Source organism: Xiphophorus maculatus, chromosome 19, assembly GCF_002775205.1.
Source record: "Xiphophorus maculatus strain JP 163 A chromosome 19, X_maculatus-5.0-male, whole genome shotgun sequence".
Lineage (NCBI taxonomy): Eukaryota > Metazoa > Chordata > Actinopteri > Cyprinodontiformes > Poeciliidae > Xiphophorus > Xiphophorus maculatus.
In genome coordinates, this window is record NC_036461.1 from 21834410 (window position 1) to 21859292 (window position 24883).

A 24883-nucleotide genomic window follows, 5' to 3' on the forward strand; every position below is an offset into this window, starting at 1 on the left:
TCATTTATATCTTCCTGGGTGTCTTTCCAATTTTCTGAAACCAGAAAAACCTAGTACTATTTCTGCTATCCTGAAAACTACAAACAAACTTCCTGTGGCTGTTTTCTGCTCACATTGCACAGGTTTACCCAACAGGCTATAGCTTCATCCAGCCATCTGGAGCAAAACAAGAGGTAAGTCAAATGATACTAACGCTCGATGTCGCTAAAAATGTAGGAGCCGATGAAGGAGAACAGCAGCACTGAGATGGGCAGGGCGCAGTCCGACAGCACTTCCCTCACTTTGGCATGCAGGAACGGACTGGGAGACGGAGACAGAGAGAGAAAGGACAGTGGAGTGAGCAAGGAGAGACAAATAATGGAGGAATACAATTACTGTGGACAAGACAAGGACAATGGCTGCAATCCTGACACCGCTTAAGTACCTTACTCCGCCTCTTGCTTACACAATTGAATCCAGCTTTGAGGTTGATTTGATTACAGAGAGCAATCAGTAGTAGAATATTAATGCTTATTAAATCACAGGCTGGAACTGAAGCTCTGACAGAAAAGTGAGTTTAGCAAGTTCTGTCTGGAAAGTTACAATCCTTAGAGGCGAGGTCCTGCTATGCAGCATCCATACCAGCAAGGCAGCGCTCCCAGCCAAACGTGATTTAAAGTTCTCCAGTGATTAATCTTTCAAATGCCTCGGAATATTAATGCAGAATGTACCTTCTTTTGAACTGGTAGAGGGTATAGCCCATCCATAATGTCCCGAGCATCAGCAGGAGGCAAAGGACGGGCCTCTCTCGAGTGCACTGGATGAAAGATTCAGGCAGAGCATTGAACACCGACCCGACCATCACCTCACTCCTGTTTCCTCCCTGCAGGTCTCCAACCTGAGGAAGGTCCTCTAAGCTCCTGTTTTCCAGACCTGGAGCGTGGTAGTACCTCTGAAAGACTGAAACCAGAATCACAGTGGTCAAAACAAACTAACAAAAAATAAAACCCAAATTTTTGTGTTTCTTTTTCTTAGGTAAATTAAAAAGCATTCAAACTCCGCTGAACCCTTTCCAATTTTATTATTGTACAACCAAAAGCTTCAGTTTATTTTATTGTGATTTTATGTGACAGTCTGGATGGTCAGCTTTAAGCATTTGAAATCCAAAATCTTTGTCAGCTCTGCATAACTTTGTTATAACTCCACTGCGTTTTCCTGCCGCCACAAGTTTCACCAAAGTGATGGTGAGTTCAGGGTCTGTTTTCAGTGCTGAGAAGAATGTCGTCCAGCCAACTGCCAATAAATTTACACCGACTCATAATATATGCAACAAGCTAGCAATTAAAGATATATTATCAGCTTGTTGCAGGTAGCCTCAACCACGTCAAGATGCCAACGTGTGAATCAAACATTTGGCTGACAGAAAAGTCACGTGAAAAAAGCAAAAAGCCCTTTTTAAGTGTATTTAAGGCCAACTTTTATTATGCAGAGACACCCTGCTCTGTAGTTTCAGTCTGAAAAGCAGAAGGCAGCAAAAAACTATAGTAAAATCTAGAAGCAAGAGCGTTAATGCAAAGTTACAGAGCTGATTTTATTCATGCTCTGTGAATTAGCCATAAATAGCGGCTGAATATAAATGTTTTTTTTTGTATTAAATATATATAAAAAAAATGCTAAGTAATACGCAGCAGATTTGTAAAGATCCATCTGCAGATCGCTGAAACAAAGAACAATGTCACTAGGAAAAAGGACTGGACAGGTTTTAATTAAAATGACTAATTGATTAGCTGGAGAGATCTTGGCACTCTCGGTCAACGAAGGATTCTTCAGGCATAATTAGCAAGTAGCTCGAGCAAATAACATTATTAAAAAGACACCAGTAACACAGTATGCAGATTATGTCGCAGTTATCTTTTTACCACTCCATTTGTGTTAGAAAACCTTTGCCTGCTTTAAATCGGAAATTTGCTTGTGATGACAGTAAAATCTGAGATGGGTGCAAAGTCTTAATTATCACAGTCAAAATAAGGAAGCATTATAAGCAGTTACAGATTGCAGTGCTGTAGAAAAACAAAACAAAGTGACTGCTTGTATTACTTACTTTTGACTGTTCCTTTGACAGCATCAACTACAAATGCAATGGAAATGAACAGGGCAATGACCTCTTCTGTTGACCTGGAAAACACATTGGACATTGTTGCTTAGCGACAAATAAAATGTTAAAACACAGAAAAAAGTAGCATTTTTGTCATTCCATTTCAAACAATACAAGGAAGTTCAACTTAATAAAATAATATTTTAATGAACTTATATTGCAGTGTTGTTGGAGTAGTTTGTTGTCATTAAATCATAAAAGCTCTAGATCTACCCATTGCCATTCTGCCTTTCATTTTATTTCATACATGTAAAACTATTTTGTGCCTACGATCATAAAACATGGCAAATTATTTTTGCTCTACCGATATGATGTTCTAGTTACATGTTTGGTTTGAAATTATGACAGACCACATCAGTGAAATAGGAAGCTGTGTTTGTATGACCTTCAGTTATCTGGATTATTTCTGTCGGCGTGGGTGGGTGGATGTGTGTGTATATGTGTGTGCAGAGTGGTTGTCTACGTGTGGAATAGTTGTGTGAGAGTTTGTCACCTAAAGGTGTGACGCTGGTAGAACGGTGGGATGGGGAGAAACTTCACAACAAACTCTGGTCAAAAGAGGCAGAGGATAGATAGCCTCAGACCCTGAAGACATATGTCACAGACTCCACCTTATCTGACACTGCTACCGTGTCTTCCAGTGCAGGTCAAGAAGAGACTATCAGGCTCCCACACAAGACACAAAGTGTTCCCAGTGATGAAGAGGAAAATCCACTGACCATTGCCTAGTTCAGACTCCACAAGCCACAGTCACCCCGACACATCCCTGAGGGTCTTTGGGCTTCATCACAACTCAAATCCAATTGACAAGCTCCAACCACCTCGATTACCAGACCAACCTCTAAGCCTGACAGACAACCTTTGGTGGCACCTGTGCTACCAAGAGATAGCCTGGTAAAAACCAGACACTCGTCCTTCGCACAGGAGGTCTGGGCACTCGACTATCAAAACATGATAGGAAGTCAGCTGCAGGCTAGCTGGAGGCTGGAGGCTAGCAATCGTTTCTCAGTAGTCTTGTTAGCCTCCAACAGATTGAATAAAGTTTTAATCTTTACCCAACCACTAAAGTTTCCCCACGATGTATATCCTGTCCTAGTTTGGTGCTATGAAGCCTACCAGAAACTGCCTGTGCTAAAAACAACCATCCTCCACTGTGATCTGAACAAGGCAGCTGTTAATAATAATTCAATATTTAGAAGCATGGACAACACAGTCTGAATGGTTTTATTTACTTCCTCTTCTGCCATGTCTAGGCAGACTACAATTCCAAAACAGCGCAGGAAATTTATTTCATTGCTCACAACTTCTTCCTCTGTTCGCTGATTGGCCCGATAGAAATTCTACAGGAGGGAATCCAAGGGAAGGGGAGAAAACCCAGCCTGTTCTGTAAGCGAGATTTTATTAGAGTGGAATAGTGCAGGAAGTCACGAGCCAGATGAGCCAAAAGCCAAAACAGACCCCAAGCTGCTCAGAGCCCTCCTACAGCAGGAGGATACAAGAACCAGAACTTCTCAGACTCTTCCATTCCCACTGCCACTGACTGAGGTCTGAAAACTTTGGGTTGTACTTTGTTTCCATTTATTCTGGTTCTGATCCCCATTTGAGCTTAAAAAAAGGTAAAAGTAGGAAAAGTCATCCAGTAATAACAACCAAGTGACCTCCTGCTGATAGATATTGTTCAGTAGTGTCAGATAATTATATTTTCTAACAAGAATCTTCCTGCAGGGTGTCAATGGTGCAAAACAGCACATGGTACTTTTTTATTGTCGGATCGCGGAGGCAGCAGCCAAAGCATAGAGACCCAGACTTCCCTCTCCCCAGCCACTTGGGCTCCTATGGGGGAATCCCAAGGCATTTCCAGGCCAGCTGAGAAACACCGTCCCTCCAGCGTGTCCTGGGTTTTCCTCTGGATGTCCTCCCAGTGAGACGTGCCAAGAACACCTCACCATGGAGAGCTCTACCCCCCAAGTTCTTCCCGGATGACCGAACCTCTCACCGTGTCTCTAAGGGAGAGCCCTGACACCTTGTGGAGGAAACTCATTTCAGCTGCTTGTATCCATGATCTCATTCTGTCTGTCATTACCCAGAGCTCGAGACCATAGATGAGAACAGAAACGTAGAACGACCGGCAAATCAAGAGCTGTTTTTAGTAACCAAAATAAGCATCTCATAGGAAACAACCAAAACTGTAAAGGTAAAAAATGGCATCGGAGCAACATAACCATCAAAGTTGGATGTTTTTGGCTGCAGCTCAAACATCTGAGAAATTCTAACAGAAACATTAAAGTTTGCATTTCTTTCACTCACAAATAAGAACTTATGAGCCATTCTTGCTCACAGCATGCACATTTTTTTGCTAAAGGTCTTTGAATTTGTAAAACCTAATGCTGACAAAAAAGAACAAAAAAAACAAAAACAAGAACAAGCTAGTTAGCAAGATCCGCTATGCTGTTGGCTTTGAATATTACAGATTTTGTCACCAACAGTTACAGGTCGGTGGAGTTGGAATCATATGACCCATTAGGAAAACGGTCCCAATAAGCTGAGATAAATGTAAACTCAAATATAAGTGGTACCTTTTAAAGAGCTTCATCAGCAGACTGACGTTGAAGATCCCTCCCAAGATGAGGAAGAGGCAGTTCCACAAACCGATGCAGGCATAGAAAGCTGGGAAATCCAAGTTGTAGTCATCACAGATTCCTCGGATCACTACAATCCACAAGACAAAAAACACACATATACTTGTATAGAAATATAAAACATCTGAATGACACAATGAAAATATTTAAGAGGGAAGTATTATGGGTTGTCCAGCCACATAGAGCCTTTTTATAGCACAATCAAATAACTATGTTAACTTCAATTGGTATAAAAATGCTGCATATATCAAATATGACAAAAGAAATTTTACTTTGTAATTGAAATTGGGTCTTTGCCTCTTCAAAAACTGCTGCTCTTTCTGAAACTCGGGCTTCAGGAAGTCATCACAACATGGCTCCTCTATTAACCCATTAAGAACATTTTTACCAGTGTAACATTGAGAAGTAGCGGGGGAGCACCGCTCTGTGAGGCAGAAGCTTGGAAACTGCAGCTCAGAGGAGGAGCTTTGTCTCGAAGGCGGGGCTAAGTCCAGCCAGGCATTTTGAACGGTTGAATGAATGCCATAGAGATTCAAGGATTTCTCAAACATGCTTTCCTTCTCAAACATGCATTAAAGAATCCAATCAACATTCTAGGTATGTTTATTAGAGGAAATAACATTAGAACATAATATGAGACTCAAAAATATCAATTTTATACAATACTGCCCCTTTAATGTGTGTGTATAAGGAATAAATGCTTACAGTGCCTTGCGAAAGAATTAATACCTCTTGAACCGTTTTACATTTTTTCATATTTCAAATATAAACTTTTTGTTTTGTTGTACAAAGTAGCGTATAACTGTAAAGTGGAAGGAACAAAATAAAGATGAACTTGTGTCCACACACTTTATACAAGACTCCATTAGCCTTTCTCTAAATGATGCCGTTTCCTCTCAATTTTCTTCTCCGAAACTCAGATTTGTAGAAGGCATGCATACGAGGATATAAGTAATCAGATCAAACTTGTCGGTCAAACTAAAAAAAACACGACACGTCGACGCCCCGATCGGAATATTCGGATCAGATTCGGCTCCATCGGAATGAATTTGTAATCGCATCAGCCTGTCATTTCCCAAAACCACTGCAGGAAGAAAAAAAAGCCATAAAAGCGCACACAGGGTCAATCCGACCCCTCAGAGAAAGCGGGAGGCGTAATTGCAGTAATTCCCCGAGTTTTATTAGAACCTGGTGCTGGTCCGTTCTGGAACCAACACACTACTGTTTTTTTGGTTTTATGTTCGGCAGAAACTGAGGAACAGCTTCTTCTTCTGTGCTTTTTTAGGGAAACTTTACAACTTTGCACATGTCAGTACTTCTATTCTGAACAAAACTTGATGCACAATCATATTAAATAATTCAGTATATACAATTCTGAATGTATATAAACCATACATTCAAATTATTTAATCCCATCAGATTAAAGTATTTCGTATTTCCTGAGTGGTTTTTCTTATTAATGTTCTGCTTGTTTGTTTTGGTGGATGGCCGTGTCTCTGCCGCTGTGCCGTACTTTGTTGATCTTCAGACGATGCATCGAACAATGATCCCTAACATGTCTTAAGTCGGGTGACATCATAATTGCACCTTGCCTTAAACTTCTGCCCAGCTTTCTGCCTGAGCTGTCTGCGGTGTTCCTTGGTATTCATTATGTTGTTTGTTTTCTAATGTTCTCCAACAAACCTCTGAGGCCTTCGCAGCACAGCTGGCTCCATACCGAGAATAAATGAAAAACAAGTGAACTCAATTTACTAATTAGGTGACTTCTGAAGAGAAAATGAAAAAAAAAAAAGACGATGGAGCGAAGTACACATGCACAAAGCACTTTTCAGATTTTTACTTGTAGGAAATTTGCAGATATTTTCTTCTACTTTGTTTGGTTGTTTGGTGTTCGATGTTGAATCTCAGTTAAAACCGTTCAAATGTGTAGCATGACAAAATGTGGAAAATGCGGTGTGTATATTTTTGCAAGACGCCGTATTGAAGGGTGTGCAAAAGTGTTTTTTGGGGACTTTTTTTGTCTCCCTTAATAAAACAACTTCATTTAAAAACTGCATTTTTAAGTACCTGTGTTGTTTTTTACTAATATTTTTAATTGATTTAACGTTCTCAAACGCTTTTGCATAAGTGTGACAAACATGCAAAAAAAGAGGAAAATCAGGAAAGAAGCAAACTCTTTTTTTCAATTCAAAAACAATTTGAAAAAAAAACCCAACACATTCAATTGGTTAAAAGTGATTCCATTTCAAAGATTTTTCCAGACTCCAATAATGAGAGGATTTATTACAGAAGCTCTCGGTGGCTTCATTGATTTCAAACATGGACGCACAAAGAGTTAAAGAGAAACATGCATTTTAATTTAACTTGAAAAGGAAAAATTAAAAAAAAGAACTGTAATTAGTTTGTTAAAAACCATAATAATTTAGTTGTTATCTTGAGTCACAACTTTACAAACAAGCCTTTGTTCCGTTCAGAAAGCTGCTGGAAATATACTACAATTATCCCCATGAGAATGTTCCCTGCACAGTTCCAACCCATTTACTTCAAAGATCATCCCACCGCAAACTCGCCAAACAGCTTCGGTATTAAAACTGCATCTTGGCATCAAAGTCGCTGCTTTTCTTCATCTCTGCTCTCTTTCGGAGTTTCCACCATTCAAGTTCATTTACATTCCTCCCAACAAAACAATGCTGTTGGGCAAAAAGCCGTCCAGCGGTTTATGTGCTGCGTTTGGTCTGAACTGAATAAAAGCTTTACTTGTTCCTTTTTTTTCTTGAGCAAATGTGCGGACCTGCAGGCACCTGAAACCAGCTGTTACGTAACATGGGCAAGGAAAAAAAAAAAGAAAACACACATTCTGGTCCATCTGTCCCCCTCTGCGGCGACTATTGGACGTTTGGACTTATTTTTTTTCTGGGAGAAATATATTCTAAATATTTCTTTTGACATCAAATTCAAACCAGATGTGAGCAACAACTCCCAGTAATCCATACACACAAAACAAATTAGTCCAGAGATGGAATTAAACAACAAAACATTGGAATGACAAATGAAATAAGTATTAAACGCTTGAAGAAACGGGTGTGCAAAAAGACACAGGAAACCAAGAAGTCAGCTGAAATCAGTCAGTAGTTATATGTATGTATATGCTGCTATGCACAGGTGTTTTCTTCTTCTTTGTCTCCCAAACTGGAAGAGAAAGTTTGTCCTTTCTCCCCCAGTCTGTCCTTTTCTTCTTTGAATGATCAGCAGACATTTCTGCTTTTTAAGTTGAAATTCTGTCTAATGCTGACTGAAAAAAATAAAGAATATAAAAAAAAAATTGCATTCACTACATGAGTCATCTTGAAGTTAACATTACAGAAAAAAGCTTCTACTGAAGTTCTTTCCCCCCCATGACTTTATTTATGGACTTTATTGTGAATGTAGATTACTTGGGTTGTCAAAATCTGATATGAAAGTAATGTAAATAATAATGTCAGGATTGTATCTTTGAAGCAAACTGATGACTGATTTTACAACCTGTCTGCTTTAGACACTCATTAACACCAAGAGTTTGAACACTGTTTTTCTGATTCTTTAGTTAAAGAGGAGATGAGTATGATAGGTTTTTTTTTTAATCTCCGCCATTAATTTTCTTCCACTTTTGATGCTACCTTCTTAGCGTTCTGCCCACCGTCTAGGACTCGTCTGCTGTGTAAAACTGTGAGAGACGGCTGCCTTGTTTTTGAGGCGAGCTGAATGAAACTACAGGAGAGCTTACCGCTGATGAAGATGGCGAGGGGAGCAGTGGTGAGAGGGATAACTAAAGGGGAGCCAGCGAACAACGAGTAGATGACTCCGCCAATGCTCTGGCCAATGATAGTCTTCCGAACATCTGGGCAGAGAAGACACACACACACACACACACGCCCACACACACACACACGCAGAGAAGACACAGGAAAAGGTTCTGATGAATAAACATGAATGCCCTTAAGGTTCTGCTGCACAGCTGAGCAGAAGCAGAAGGAAACTCATAATTCACTTTCTGCACCAGGAATGTTATTAGGCGAATTATCTGTTATTTTTACCCACAAATTAACTATAGATACTTGCTGCATGCTCTTCCCGCTACAATAAAAAAAACCCCCAAAATACACACAATTCAATTCTAGGGGGATGAGTAATGCAGGCTTTAGGTTTTTATAGTTAGAATACGTCAACCAACAATCCGTTCTCAACCAACACAATAATGAAATGTGAAAAATAAGAAGCAAAAAGCAAGAAAAAAAAAAATTTTCATTACAGTTTTTTTCAACATTGTAAATATTTTTTCCAACATTCTGACATTTCCACATCCGATAGGCTCTGAGGTAGTTTTTAAGTGCCGTAATTTCATTACGGCACTTAAAAACACTACATATACATTACCAGAAGTCATTAGCAAGTTATGATACTTCATAAAACTCTTTGGCCTCTTTAGTTTCTGTTTCTGCTCCTGCATCAATCAATCAATCAATCAATTGTTTTTGTAAAGCACATTTCAGCAGCAAGGCATTTCAAAGTGCTTTACAGTAAAACATATTTCACTACTGAAGTTTTGAATCATGTGTTAAAATATGGTTTAAGGTTAATGTTTTGGAAGGTTGGTTTAGAATCCAGAATAATAACAAAACGAACAAAAAGTAACAAAACAAACAAGTAAAACCCTTTTTGTAAAAGTCTCAAATTATTAAGTATGGCTCAAGAATGAAGCTATCCATTTGAGATTTTTGATTTGGGAAAAATTACAACCAAAAAAATAAAAAGCCACCTGCACTTTGTCAGAAACAAAGCCCATCTGACCAACTATTGGTATTGGACCAGTTACTGGAGGTTGTTATGGGATTAGATATATGGCAGGGATGTGACTACTAATCCATGTGTCAATCTGTGGTATGACCAAAAGTGTTTAATCTACATTAAGGGGGCAGTGTTATGTAAAATCATCTTTTTGGAGCTTTAAATCGTGTTGTAATGATATTCCCTCATCAAAAACATATCGCAAGTGTGCAAGTCTTGCCTTTATTATTATTATTTATTTATTTTTTTGCTTACCTTTAACTTTCCATCTACCTCAGAGCCTATCGGATGTGGAAATGTCAGAATGTTGGAAAAAATATTTACAATGTTGAAATTCCACAGAAAGGTTATTGTCAAAGTTGAAAAATGCTGAAAAATGTCCCCATCTGGTGTTTTCGGCCTCGTTTGACTAAAGTGGGAAACTTCTGACATCTTCTGTGCGCCTGTCCAGTACAGCTGACAGTGCCTGTGTTATTTCATTATTCTTTAACACTTGTACAAAAGAAAAGGACTAGATGTCATCTGTGTCAAGCAAATGAGCTAAAGTCGGTATCTGATTTGTTATTTCAGTTTTTTTATTTTTTTTAAAGGAATCAGGACTTTTTTATTACAAAATTAAAAATTAAAAAATGGATATGTCAAAGCTTTACTCTATTTGTGAGTCGAAAAATATTTTAAAGCTATTTTTGTCATTAAAACTGTCTTAGACCAACGATGACCTGTTTATACACTACATAAATGGAGTAGCAGAGCAGCTGGCTCTGCTAATCCTCAGTGGGAACTTTACTTTGTCGACTCATGTTTGATAGAACATAAGAGTGTCTACATGCCGGCTGCGCGCTCCTATACCGATTTCGCCGCGGGTGCTCTCGTCGTTGAGGGAGCCGAAAGCAATCGCGGGAAGGAGGATGGCGATGTAGAGGAAGATGGCTGTGGTCATGTACTTCAGCAGGGTTTTATTACTTCCAACTATACCTGAAGGGAGACAAACACAAACACATGAGTCATATGCATCTCATAATGAAGCGGAGGAGGCTCAGCACTTTAATTTAAAAACGACAGAAACGCTAGCAGAATCCATCGTTTAGTTCCCCTGCAATAAGGAACCTCCAGAGGGGGGGTGTATGTGTGTGTGTGTCAGAATATTCTACTGTGGCTTACACAGCTGACTGCCCCTTTGAAAACAGGAGTGATATGTTTTGCGTTTGTGTAATTCATCTCGTTTTAGGAGCGGTCAGATGAATGATGGATAACTCATGTTGGAATCAAACATTTTAATTGGCCTCTAATGTGATCGCTGGTTTCTGTGACCTTCGCAGGATGAACATTTGATCAAACTCACATGTCAGGAATGTGTTGATTTCTGTTGCAGCTTAAATAAAACAAAAATGCGTTGAGAGAGGAAAGGGCTGAGCTGCTTGTTGTGACTAACGCATTATTTAGCATGTGTGTGTGTGCGACCTGGACCGGAGCCGCTTTCACACACTGTGGGTAAAGAGTCTGAGTTGATGACTCAGTGAAAGTACCTGCCTTCAGCGACTGCATCAGTAAGGTATAGGGAGATGCTTGTGGTTGATGACCTGGGATATTATAATAATGTCGAACATAAGGAGGCATGTGGGAGACTTTAGAGTTATTTTTACAAGGTGCAAAACCCTGGATGAAACCCAAGGATAGCAAAGACGTACCTAAAAAAAACACAAAAAAAGAAGCACACGTTGTATTAGAGCTAAGACTTTCAAATAGACACCACAGATTACTGTAGTGTTTAACTTCATCAAATATAATGCTGATAGTGTAGCACATAATTGGATGTTTCAGCAAAAATCTTTCACATGTGGATCCTAATTTGGCACAGATGTTCTCAGGGTTGTTTTTTGGTGTTTAACTTATTTTTGTTGACGGACAACATGAATGTGTGTGGTGTCAAACCATGCATATTTATATTTTGAACCTTAATATACCTTAGAACCTTATATTTTGAACCTTAGACCATTCCTAAAAGTATGGTCTAAATCATTTTTTGCCCTTTATTTTTCTCCCCAAAATCATATTTTGGCAAAAATGACTTCAGCCATTATTTTGGGAAGGAGGAGATATATTTTCTTGATCTTTTTTTCCTTTATCTGGTGGCCATTTTTCAAAATGGCTGCCGTGGTTGTGATGAAACATATACATTTGCACTATAATTACCGGTTTATATTACTAGTGGTGGGCACGCTAAACTGTTACACATATCAAACAATTTGCAGAAGCTAATGCTTACCACAAAGAGGACTGTTGCTCAGCCTGTAAAATGCTACATATTATAACTTTAAAGTTGTATCAATATGAAGCCCAAAGGCGAAAACATATGATGTGACATAGAGTTCTACTAAGTTGTTAAAATAAGTAACATTTAGCTTTAAAAGGCTCATAGATAGCAGCCATTTTGAAAAATAGGTGTCATCCTGAAATTTAAGTGGCTAATGTAAAAAATACACAACCTGAGGGTTGAGCATGTAAACTTTTATGCCTGTTTCCACATTTGACAGATTTGTATAATAATATGCTGCACTATAAGATGCATAATAAACCAAAAACCCCAAGATGTACCAAATATGTAAAACATTACAATACCTTCTTTCTGTGAGGCAAAATTTGAAAGATAAATGAGGCGCTGCCAGCGGCACCCCGGTGGGGCATAGCAACACAAATGACTCACTTTCACTACAAGTCCAGGTCCAGCTTACCATCTGTGAAGTCAGAAGGGTAGAAAGGCAGTCTGCGACGCAAGTCCTCATAAATCCCTCGGCCGGCTTTGAAGAAATCTTTACACTGTGGAGAGAAAGGAAAAGGTCAGGTTTTCCTCAAGGAAACGTCTCTCACGGAGGAAAAGCCGGGACTGTGTCTTCAATGTTAAATTGAAAAACAGTCATGCAAGTTGCAGTGCCTCGCAAACATCATGCCTGTTGGAGTTTTTCACGTTTTATTATGCTATAACTACAAACATGTTTGTGTTTTATTAGAATCGATGTTGTAGGTCAGCACGGTCATTCATCATTGCTAAGAGGAAGTAAAATAAATAAATACAAGTTTTCCAGCAGATTAAAATTTCAGCATTTCTGTTAAGCCCACTTTATACTGATACCCCCAAATAAATTCCAGCGCAAACAATCGTCTTTGGAAGTTACCTAATTAGTACATCAAGTGTGAGGGTGTGTTTAGGGTTAGGGTGGCCATTCTGTGAAGACCTCAGAGGGTTGATAGAGAACATTAGAGAACAAAGAGCAGCACAAAGACTGAGGAATGTAGCATACAGGAATTCAGACATCCAATTATGTGCTACACTATCAGCATGCAGACAGGAATACACTGTTATTGATGGACTACGTTAGAAAATAATGTCCTGAGCTTAGAACGTCTCAAGGTACACTGTGAAATCTATCACACGTATACAAAGACTACTGTATGTCACTACTGCAAACCTACAAATACTTTCTACTAGCCATTTGGCTAGTTGGACAATAACAATAGCAATTGCTAACGACTTCTTACCAACAAAAATATGTCTGATAGAATGTTGGTAATTTCACTGAACTCTGACCCAGAAAACCACGGCATTCAAGGAGTTGTAGGCAGAAGAAAAGTTTTAGTCGCTCTACCTCTCACGTCCCGGCTATGAATGGTTGGTGGTATGGTTAGCTAGCACGGTTGGTTGGTTAGCTAGCAGCAACCTGTCGAGTAGCAGTTTCATGCTGTCCCCTAACATACTCGGGTGTACTTCATTCCTTGTAGGCCCACATGTACGTATGACGAGTGTTTGAGTCGGACTCAATGCAGATGTCTGTCGGACACATCCGGACAAAGTTACATTTTAACGACTGCACACTCATCCTTGGTGACACACAGATTCACACGGTAAACTGCTAGACAGGAAACAGTGTTCACATTGAACTGTTGTGTTTGTGCAACATCAAGATGATCATGTTGGGAGTCGGCGCAACCAGTTGCAAGAACGACTAGCATGACTGCCTCTATTTGCAGCACTGACAGTTGTATGGTGGAGAAACAAACTGAGCTAGCCATCCAACTAGCTCATCAAACTAGCTAGCATTCGTTCAGGTTGTGGGAAATGAAGGAATATGTCACTAGGAATGTAGGCAATCTGTAGACTTGCCTATGAAATTTCTATGGTCCACAGACAGAATATGTGCAGTATGCGAGACTATTTGGGAGGATTTTCATGTCCAAAGAACAGGGTGGAGTGAAAGGAGGAAATGAGTTCAGCAGCTCCAGATGAAATTGCAGATAAAAGAGGAAAGATCAAGTCACCAGTTTGGCAGGATTTTAGATATTTAAAACAAGAAACGAACCAATAAGTAGTCAATAGAGGCTGCAAAAGAAAGGTGGGTTTCATACAATTGGTTTCAAATTCTTGAAAACATGAAGTATTTTCCTTCTACTTCACACTTATGGTGAATAACTGTGATGTAAAAGGTTGTAGTTAAAATGTATCAAGTAAAATTGCAATAATATACACTGAGGTGATCTAAAAATCTAATTATGCTCCAATGTTAGCTTCCTTTAAGCATGTACTATTTGGTTTAGTGATGATGTTGCTCATAGATCTACAAACGACTTTGTTCCACCATCGTCGTAATTCATTTAAAGGCATTTCTTAACCAAGTTATTTGAAATCTCAAGATATCTTTAAGATATTTAGTGTCAGCTAAAATTACAGGAACTTTAAAATGTTTTCAAAGGGCAGTTATTAAAAAAAAATAAAAAATCAAACACTGTGATAAAATGTGTCTCATGAGGAGCGCCCCAGGAGACAACGTTTCTTCTACTGCAGAGGAGCAGTTCATTAGAGTTACAAGCCTCAGAAATGACCAATTAACAGCACCTCAGATTAGAGCCTTTAGGTATTTGACATGTCATAACATTAGCTCGAAGAAAACTCTTATTAATTAAGTCTACATGGTGGGAAAAAAGCAAAGAGGGAAACTTGGAAGAAAACTAAAAAGTTCTGCTGTTTTTGGACATCCACTCAACATTTTTTTTTGCTAAATGGAGGGTATCTAGATGTCGTTAACCAGGATAAGCTTTAACAAGGCAGTGAGGTAAACATGTCCATTTGTTCACATGGGTTTGACTGTGTGTGGTGGACTACATGTGTGTATTCAGCTTGCCTTCTCTAAGTATGTTGGCAACATTAAAAACAACCATGAAATTAAGTGCGTTTTGTTGAACATTTCATCATGTCGTTTAAAAGTGCGTGCCACTTTGTATCCCCTCTTTTTTCTAAGCAATGTATTGGAACGTTTTGGAATGATGGGAGTCAAATTCACATTGTTTTATTGCCTCAAGAAGGGCTGTGTTAGATTGCTGTCTTGTTCATTTATTTTTTCTCCCAAACCTCATGATTTGAACTTTGGGAAACTTCAGATCATCTACAGCTGATGCCCCTTAAATCATCTAAAGCTGCAACTTTTGACATTTCCAAAATAAATTTGCTTAACACTCATGTTAAAAAAAATAATATTGTTTTTCAATAAAAAGTTTTGGCGCTAGGATGAGGTGTTTTTTTTTTTGCCATATTGAAATTGGTTAAGTTTTCAAAACTAAAATGAAAATACATTTTTGACCTCACACAAAGTCACAAGAGCAACAACCCGATCTTGCCACTGGTGAAAACCACAAGAAGACGAAAGCAAGTAGCACGAGGATCATGACATCATATTTTTTAATAACTTATTAATGTGTAATTTTAATTGTTTATTTAATCAAAACTGTGTTTTTTTTAACATTAATGTAACACTGATAAAGTTATGTGCAGATTTGTAATGGAAACATGACTTATGTCGGCCCTTAAGGGGTCAAATAATAAATAACTGAATTTTCATAAAGTTGCCATCACCTATTGCTGCTCCAGGCATTCAGCATGCTGAGGTGAGTGAATCTTTATCAGGATATAGAGTGTCTGCTAAGTTTAAATAGTGATTTTTTTTTTATCAAGTTATGTCGTTGATATGATCTAGATGTGCATGAAACTGAAAGGTACTACTTTAGTATATCAGATACACAAATTAATATCAAACTTGCAGATGAAAATGTATATAGTTGGACTAGGTCTTTATGTTTGCTGCTTGTTTTGGGGGGTTTGTGCTTCAAACGATAGAAAAGGCGATAAAAAATACAGTTCTTTTTCCCTAAACGTTTTGTTGAATGTTGTGGTTTAATAGCGCATTCATTGGAAAAATCACAAATTCTAAGAAGGTGTCATAAATATGTAGTTTATAACATATGTCATAAACTACAGGTTAGTTTATGACACCTGTAACCAATATGGCTGCTGTGTGTTTCAAAAGTTGTGGAAGCTACAAAATATTTGACTTTCTGACTCACTACATCTCATTAAATCTTTCAGGCGCCACACTGTACTACCTTTGTTTGTGAATATGATCCTGGAGTATTTTAGAGATTGTTGTTTTCAGCCTATCCTGCGTTCACACCTCACAGTCAAAAGGTAACGCAGCAGAAACCCATTGTCTTCCAATCCACAGGTTTTCAGCCCAAAGTCTTTGAAAATCAATAGAACGTGACTCTCCCATGTGATGCTGCGAGGAAACTTCACAGACACAACTGTTTGTGATTTGCCACTATTAGTATACTGCCAGCACTTTTGAAGACATTGGATTGCGGGACACTTGTGTTGTCAAGACATGTTGTGTTGTGTTGGGAGATGGTCACAGTGAGAAAGGCCCAACAAGAATGATGAAAACAACTGGTAGGATGTAAAGATGACCAGTTTACATGTGAAACATGAATGAAAAAACCCTTTATGTCCCTTATAACAAAACATCTTTCCCAAGTTAATGCAAGCTCCTTAATCTTGATGACAAGTGGCTTATATGTTAGTGTTTTAGTCGTGTCTTATTTGAAGTGTAGTAGTGTATTGGTATCAGAAACTAGACTAAAACACTTGGTAGGTTTTAGTATTTTTGTTGTGTCAATGCTACCTAAATACAGCCACCTGACATGTATTTGAAAAATGATTTCTTCTACTTTCTTCGCCTCTCAGTTGTCTCCAACAGAGAAAATTTGTCAGAGAAGTCAGTATAAGAGGTCAGATAAGAACCCCTTCCTGTTTTTGTACTCGCCAAACAATGCATCAAAGAACACTGCTGGAAATGCTTCAGTTATGAGGTTTTTACAAGTTTTAGGGGATGAGGGGGAAAAGAAATTCACATATTTATTTCAACTGACTAAAATGTTTTAGTCAGCTTCTTTGTGTCTTACATGGGCAGAATTATGTATTTATAAAATGGATACCATTTTAAAGTACAATCAAGTACAACCTTTATTTGTTATAAAAATGCTACATATGTCAAATACAGCACAGACCAAAGGTTTGGACACACCTTCTCATTGAATTCAATAAGAAGGTGTGTCCAAACCTTTGGTCTGTGCTGTATCACTTGAAAGAAATTTGACTTTGTGATTTAACGCCTTGAAATTGGGCCTCTGTCTCTTTTTTTTTAACCCTCCAGGGTTTTTTTTGTGGGCTCTAGTGTCCCTTATATGAAAGTAGGCTGACAGGAAAGGGGGAAGGAGAGTGGGGAAGACATGCGGCAAATGTCGTCGAGTCCGGGAGTCGAACCTGTGACGGCCGCGTCGAGGACTCAAGGCCTCCAAACATGGGTCGCGCTAACCACTATGCCACCATGGCACGCCCCGGGCCTCTGTCTCTTTAAGAAACTCCTGCTCTTTCTGAAACTCCGCCTTTAGGAAGTCATCAGAACATGGCTTGTTTACACCATGTTCCAAATTATTATGCAAATTGGATTTAAGTGCTGTAAAGATTTAATTTTTTGTTGTGCTATTAAATTTATAGATGGTATTGTGTGTCAGGGCTCTTTGAATCACTGTAACTAATTTCAGAGAGCCGGTTGATTAGTTTGTCTGGTGAGCAGGCCACAGATCTCTGCTGACGAAAAGGGAGCTTTGTTCAGTAAAATTTGATTTATACTGTAATAGTTCATGACTTGAAAATTATACTGACCATCATTTGCATTGACCATTTAAGAAAATCTGAGAAAATATCACTTGCATAATAATTTGGAACACGGTGTATTAACTCTTTAACAACATTTTACCAGTGTTTTACTGAGATGTAGCAGTGAGCTCAGCAGATATGTAGTCCCACCAGCTGTTGCCAATTGCTGCTGGCTAGTCTGAAGGAGCTGAGTGGAGGAGCTGCTCTGTGAGGCAGAAGCTGGGAAGCTTGGAAATTACAGCTTTGGGTAGGAGCTTTGTCCTCGAAGGGGCAGCTAGGTCCATCCAAATGTTTTGAGCAGCTTAATGGTTGCCATGGGAGATTAAAGAATTACTAAAACATGCACGAAAGAATCATGGCAACACTCCAGGTTTGTTTGTGATGAGAGAATGAAATTATAATTATATTATGTAAAGCTCAAAAAAGTAGATTTTACATAACACTGCCCCCATAAAACAACTGTAAGAACACAAAGGCTGAATCTAATTCTGGATGTTTTTAGCATTCTTTGCCCTAATTGTGGACCGTGACAGATTTTGATTCAAATTACCTATTTGATGACTCAGAAAAGACACTGGTAACTCCAAACGAGGCTCTCTCAGGGATGATTTAAGCCCCACAATCTGAGTCATCTGCCATAATGAGGTAGCCCTGAAAAGTTCTGTAATCCAAAACAAGGTGAGTGAAGCGGTATGGTCACATTAAGGCGCGCGTTCACCAGAGAGATCTCTGTCCCCAGAACAATAAAGGATGACAGAGCGATGACGGCGGCAGTCCAGAATGGAGGACTTGGTGAATTTTTAGCGCGGTCAGAAAAGGGAATTAGCTCGACGACAGCCACGTGATTCGACGGGAGAGCGCTCCTTGAAAATATGAGCTTTCAGGTTGCACTAGCCACAGAGCAAATGTGAAGTCCTGATTGAGCTTATTAAGCAAATTATCCAATTAGCCAGTGTTTAATTTCCCTGTTAAGCATGACTTTACACAGTTAAGTGAAAGGAGGAGAGGAATTATGGGAGCAGGATAATCATTCCTGCCTCATTTGTCATCGTAAAAAGTTTTGATGGCATTTTGCAGAACGAAGCAATTTAGCTCGACGTGAAGAACATAAAAACAAACAGCATCAGCATTTTGCTCCCCTTTGTGTTTGCTGGTTTTATAAGGCCACGCATACTTACACGTGTGAGTGTGTGTCTCCGTATGGGGCGGGGGCGGGGGATGATCACCGGCTTTTGGCTCATGTGTGATAAACATAAAGTCTCAGAGAGGGAATTACTGTCCACCTGTTTACCATTCGCTCCAAACGGTCAAAAGTGTGAGGCAATGGAAAGGAAAAGCATCAACAATTTGGCTTTTTTTTATTTTTTTTTTTAAGTATGAGTTAGGGGTATGCTGTGGGTGGTCTGATGTGAAGGAATGAGAAGGCAGTTTTCTGCTGACTTATTTTTTAACTATCGCTTTGCTGTTGATTGTACCTGCTCCAACTACTGCCATGGCTCAAATTTCCCCCTCCCCAAGCCCCCACTTTTTTCTACCTTTATTTATTTATTTAAAAAATCTTAGTGCCAATCTTTTTCTCTGAGTGGCACTGAGCCCTTTTGGACCTGGGATAAATACCTGGCAAAATACTGAGCGACTACAAGAAACAAGGACAAAAAAAACAAAAAAACGAGGGAAATGTCTAGGAGCCACGGCTTGTCAAGGTAACATTAGGAGGTGATGTTGGTCCGTGGAATTGAATAAAGCCCCTCTGGCGTGCATGTGTTTGTGTGTGTATGTGCGTGGGTGTTTGTGTAGCTAAGGGGTGGAGTGGCTTCTGACAGGACTGAGATGTAAGGTCATTTACCCACTGAGGAGGCCTGACAGAAGTTGATGCTGATTGATTAGGAGGAGAGAAAAGATGAATGAGTAAAGCCAGTTGAGTGAGCAGGACAGGGTGACAGGTGGTATGAAAGAATGAGGCGCCGCTTTAGGAAAAGTTCGAGCTGCAGTGGCTTGTAGTGTTCACAGTGTTGCAGGCAGTGAACACTGGCTCCACTCATTTGTTCAGTCCACTGTAATCCAACTCTGTCTAAAACGTTCATTTGAGGAACTTTGGTGTGACTAAATATCTAGGTCTCGGCTTGATTAAAGTGAACTCTGGCACGGTTCGAATGCCTTTGTGAACAGTAAACACTCCAAAAGCAGGAAGTGGACTGTAGCGCAATACAAACATGCGAGTCTAGGGCTAGTGGAAGAAAGGACTTGAGAGAAATCCTTTTCTGAAGATGGAAGTTGTGCTCAGTGTCTTCAGAGATTTCCCTGTTGTTTCCTTTGGTGGTTATGGTGCAGAAAGCGAGAGGATGAACAGCTTTGGTTTGTTTGACTCAGTGCGGTGTGAAAGCAAACCACAGCAGTTGAAAATGTAAAAATGTTGCAACTTTGGTCCCAATCAAACCGAGTCTACCAGACTATCAGGTGTGAAAACACCTTCAGAAGTCACCTCTACTTATTAATTAGGTGACTTCTGAAGTTAAAGAAAGGTTTGGGACCTCAGTGAGCACTGCTCTATCCATCATCTGAAAATGGAAAGTGTGTGGCAAACCTACTAAGGCATGGCAGTCTATCTGAAACTGACAAGTAGGGCAAGGAAAACATTAATCAGGGAAGCAGCCAGGAGGCAGGTGGTAAGGCTGAAGGAACTGCAGAGATCCACAGCACAAGCAGGAGCATCCGCTGACAGGACGAGAATTACTCATGAACTCCACAAATCTGGCCTTTTTGTAAAAGTGTCAAGTCATAGTGAGGAGAAAGATATAAAATACACCGTACACAGTTAAGCACAAATGGTGGGGGAAACAGCAAACATGGAAGAATGTGCTCTGATCAGATGAACTTAAACTTTTTGACCTGAGCAAAATCATGAAATTTTACCAAGTATTTTTTATCTTGTTTCTAGTGCAGATGTCTTTTGTGTAAATTTAAGTGCATTAACTTAAAATGAACTTTTCAGGAAGATATATGAGCTTGTTTCAAGTCAATAATTCCTTAATATTAGTAAAAGGTACTAGTTCCATTGGCAAATTATTTCACTTATAACACTGGAAAAATGTCTTTTTATAAGTGAAATAATTTGCCAATGGAACTACTGTAGTACTTTATATTAATATTAAGGAATTGTTTGAAACTCACATAACTTGCTAAAACGTTACTTACAAGTTAGTTTGGACTAATTTCAAGTGATCTAAGATATTTGTACTAGAAACCAGACACATTTTTTTCATATATATTTTGTGCTTTTGCTGTGTAAAAGCAAAAAAGGTATGTCTGATGAAAAACACCAACACCAATCCCCACAAAACGCTGTGACAATGTTGTTGGCTCTAAGGACGACCCAAAACAGACAGAGGACACAGAAATACGGTTAAAGAAGTGAACACAAACTTGATAAGTATGTATCCACAGACCAAAGGCTAGAGACAAATACACAAACAGAACACTACTGAACACAATAATAACTCAAATACAAAGTCAGATGGACAAAAATAAATAAACAGATGAAAACAAGACATAAGAAGGACATAGAGCAGATAGAACCAAAATAAAACAGGATACTGCAAAATGAGAATGAAGAGTCAAAGTCAAGATACATCAGAAACCCAAGTATCTCATCTAAACCCTTCCGTTTCCAGACACTCTGCATCCATAGTTTGAAAAAGAAATATAGATGCATAAAGCAATGAACGTTGTTTCTATAAAGTATTAACTTTGAAAAGTAAATACAAATCCAGGCCACACTTTTCAGAATGTCATTATTAATAGTGCGTTCAGGTGGACTGAACGCACTATTAATTGTCATTAATACAAAATCAGCGGCTTCCATCACTTTGAGATGATGTATCATATAAAATCCCAACAAAATACAATGAAGACTGTGGTTGTTGTGTGACAAAATGCTAAATAGTTTGTGGTGTCTAAACACTTTAGCTAAACATGGGTTAGGGATTCAAGTTGTTGAAGACGTAGTTGAAAAATAATAAACTTAAAGCAAAGAAGCAAACTAAATATAGATGTTCATTTTGCTTGAAATAATTCATACTGTTACGATGCCTCTACAAAATGTGTGAATGCTACCCAAAATCCCCTTTTCCCCCAATTTTGAAAACAGATTTTAAAGCACTAAGTTCTGGTATCGGAAGAATCGATATTTCACTATCAATCCGCACATCACTAACGGCAACTCCAGAGATCGTTTAACTCCACTGATTAACGTTAATTCAGTTGCATCAGCCTAGCCATTATCTACTGCACTTTTTATAAGATTGACTTTTGGCAAATTTTCTAATCTTGGTTGGACATGGATGAGGATGGATGACCTTTTTGTGTATAAGGTGCTGAGACAGACAATTTGCAGTTGTCTGTCTTTGTAAGATAAGCTACTTCTGAAGCTAGTTAGCATGTAATGGTATGCCAATTTCTACCTGCGGGTTAAAGAGCTGCTCTTGTGAATATGAGCTCTGAACAGTCATTAACCTCAACAGCTATTGCTTAAAAATAACATTGACAAGTTTTTGGTAGCTTCTGTTTTTTTGGCTTCTCATTTGCAGCTTCTGATTTGGGAAATGACTAAAGGGCAATTCTGCCTAATATTTCACTAATATTAGGCTTGAGGATGTTTAATCTGCTGTCATTTCAAAACTTAAATGCAATTAGATTTAAAGCTTTGATTAGATTATTCCACACTGTTTGCAGGATATTTCAAACACTATTTTTGATTTGTGAATTTAAGTAGTTCCAGTTTGAAGAATAATCATTAACATGGCACTTTATTTTACAAATCAGAAACAAGTTTCAGAAATAAACAGGGTTTGAATGATTTTACTATTAGTGTAATAATCTAGTACAGGTTTGAACAGTGTAGGTATTGTTTTTTTTATTATTCAAATAAAGCAGATTAAACACATGTGATGTAGTAAAAAATTATGTGGAATTGCCTTTTAAAAGCTTCCCAAATTGGAAACTAATCAGAAAGTAATTGTAATAAACTCTACTAAAGCTTAATTTAGTTTGAGTTTTTATCTGGGTCTGTTTGCCATCAGATAAGGGTATTTAATATTGGCCATAACAAAAAGGAGACTCAGTTCTATGGCGTTTACAAAAAATAACGAGGCCTCCGTTGACATATAAAGGTGATTGTAGGCTTCATTGTGAATTGTGTTTAAAGCCATGACTCTAAAGTAGTGTCTCCTTTATAGAATCTGTGCTAAAACCAGTGTTAACACACTATTAAATAATTAAGTCATTTTTAAGTAATTAAAATGACTTTGTCTTGGCATCTTGAATTCCTATATTATTGTATTTGAGCAAATGAACTAAAGACAGACTTGTTTTTCAAGTAATCCAAGCCATTGCCATGGCGAAGCCTTTGCCAGACACGTCTCCATCACGAATTGCACCATCTACAAGAAACTTTGGGAGTGGCGAGTGACGCTGTCCTTCACATTCTTGAGGTAAGAAATTTATGATACTTTTTCATCATTACATTGATTACAGTCCCTAAAACGTGGTTTGTTTTGCGATTGTTTTTCTGTATGTGCTCCAATTAGCAGATGACCCAACAACTTCAGTCAAACAAGACCACTTTTCAGCTCTGTGGTGATCGTAAAACTAACTGCCTACCGGCCATTGGAACCATGCCTGTCCTGATCTACTGAAAGGAGGACTGGTAGTGTGATGTACATCATATTGTGCTACTACACCTTTGAGCACGTGTGTGTGGCCACTCCTTTCTGTGCTGCTGACAGATGTCTGGAGAACGCCATGAATAAATGAGACAAGACTTCCACATATGAAAGGCTATGGCTGATTGGAAGAAGTTCATTGCGGAATAAGCTCCTATATTAATACTGTTGACGTCTAATCCCAAGATTTTTTTTGCATTGGACAATTTGGTTTGCTTGACTCTTATGAGTGCGGCAGATGAGTTAGAGTTTTCACTGTTCTGTCTTTCCACGGGATTGTTTCAGAATCAGATGCCCATCCAGCCTTTAAATCCTGACCAGTAGTCATGTTTTGTTGTGTTTATGTGAAACTTAAACATAATAAAGAAGTGAAAAGTAATTGAACTCATGTCTTCATTCCAAAAGGCCGATAACATCTCTTGTTCCAGTATTGACAGGATCAATTTATTGATTTTTGCCTTAGCATAAGAACCTTGAATAAAATATGCTATGACAAAATAGATATTTTAATCCTTCGTAGCAATAAAAGTAAACTAGTTTTAGATGTTTCAATTCAATGTCAAGTAACATTTTCTTTATTGAGAATATGCTTCTTAAAATAAGATAATATATCTTACTTGTACAAGTAAAAATGGCTTGTTTTAAGTAAAAATACACAAATTTTAAGGTATTTGTAGATTCATCTTGGTTTGATATTTTTTTGTGTTTTGGAAAATCTTGACAAGATAAATTTTCTTTTTCTGTATGCAGATAATTTTTCTTATTTAAAAAAAAAATGATACCCTATTTTTGTACTTTTTTTTTTCTTGTTTTTGAAAGGGGACTTTTTGCAGTGCACCTTGAGAGGTTTGTGATTGCGGGGGACTGTCTCCTTCTTCCCCAGAGCGATGGGCTGCTGGTTGGCCGCTGTGAGCTGGTGCCTCTGGAACACCAAAGCCTCCTTAAACTCCTCCTGCGTCTTTGTCTCCAGCAGCTTCTGCCTGAAGGAGATGTCAGAGAAAAGGGTGCCAAACGTCCTGCCCAGCTCCATCGCCGTCTTGGTGCTTTTCTACGAGAGACAGAAAAATGACAAACACTGATTGTATCACACAGGCTATCCTACTGTTTTAAAGTTTGCTTCAATTATTATTAGAAAAAAGGGGATTTTTTTTGCGACAGAGCCAGACTAAGATTTTTTTAAAATTATGTCATAATATTAGCACAACAAAAGACACAATATTGCTAGAAAGTCATGGAATTAATAGAAAAAAATTGTTTTAATGAGAGCAAAACTTTGATAGAGTTATGACCAGTCTAGTCTGTGATTCTTTCTTCAAAATACTCTGTAGTTTGTACAATTGTATCAAAGTCCTACAACTGATGACAATTTGGGGCTGATGTGTTAAAATATTAAGTATACTGTATTTATAAATACCAAAATATAACGAAAGGCTCAACATTTCCCCTTTTTGAAGTCAACTTTTTAGTGCAGACGTTATAAAATTACTACTTCATTCTCTTAGTGTTGCTTCTTTATTCTGGTAGA

General features: G+C 38.5%; 1 protein-coding gene across 4 annotated transcripts in view; it reads right to left on the minus strand.

Annotated features, from left to right (window-relative positions):
* slc4a11 (solute carrier family 4 member 11) overlaps positions 1–24883 on the minus strand; it is a 142221-nt gene that overhangs the window by 15080 nt on the left and 102258 nt on the right. For 3 of the 4 annotated variants that reach the window (XM_023352325.1, XM_023352323.1, XM_023352324.1), the window contains 8 exons: positions 24197–24406; positions 12330–12414; positions 10447–10572; positions 8537–8650; positions 4711–4843; positions 2081–2154; positions 711–939; positions 194–300 (listed from right to left, as the gene is read on the minus strand). In XM_023352325.1, the coding sequence (XP_023208093.1) occupies positions 194–300; positions 711–939; positions 2081–2154; positions 4711–4843; positions 8537–8650; positions 10447–10572; positions 12330–12414; positions 24197–24406 (1078 nt within the window). The remainder of the gene's footprint in view (positions 1–193; positions 301–710; positions 940–2080; positions 2155–4710; positions 4844–8536; positions 8651–10446; positions 10573–12329; positions 12415–24196; positions 24407–24883) is intronic. The other variant, XM_023352326.1, reaches the window with a different exon arrangement.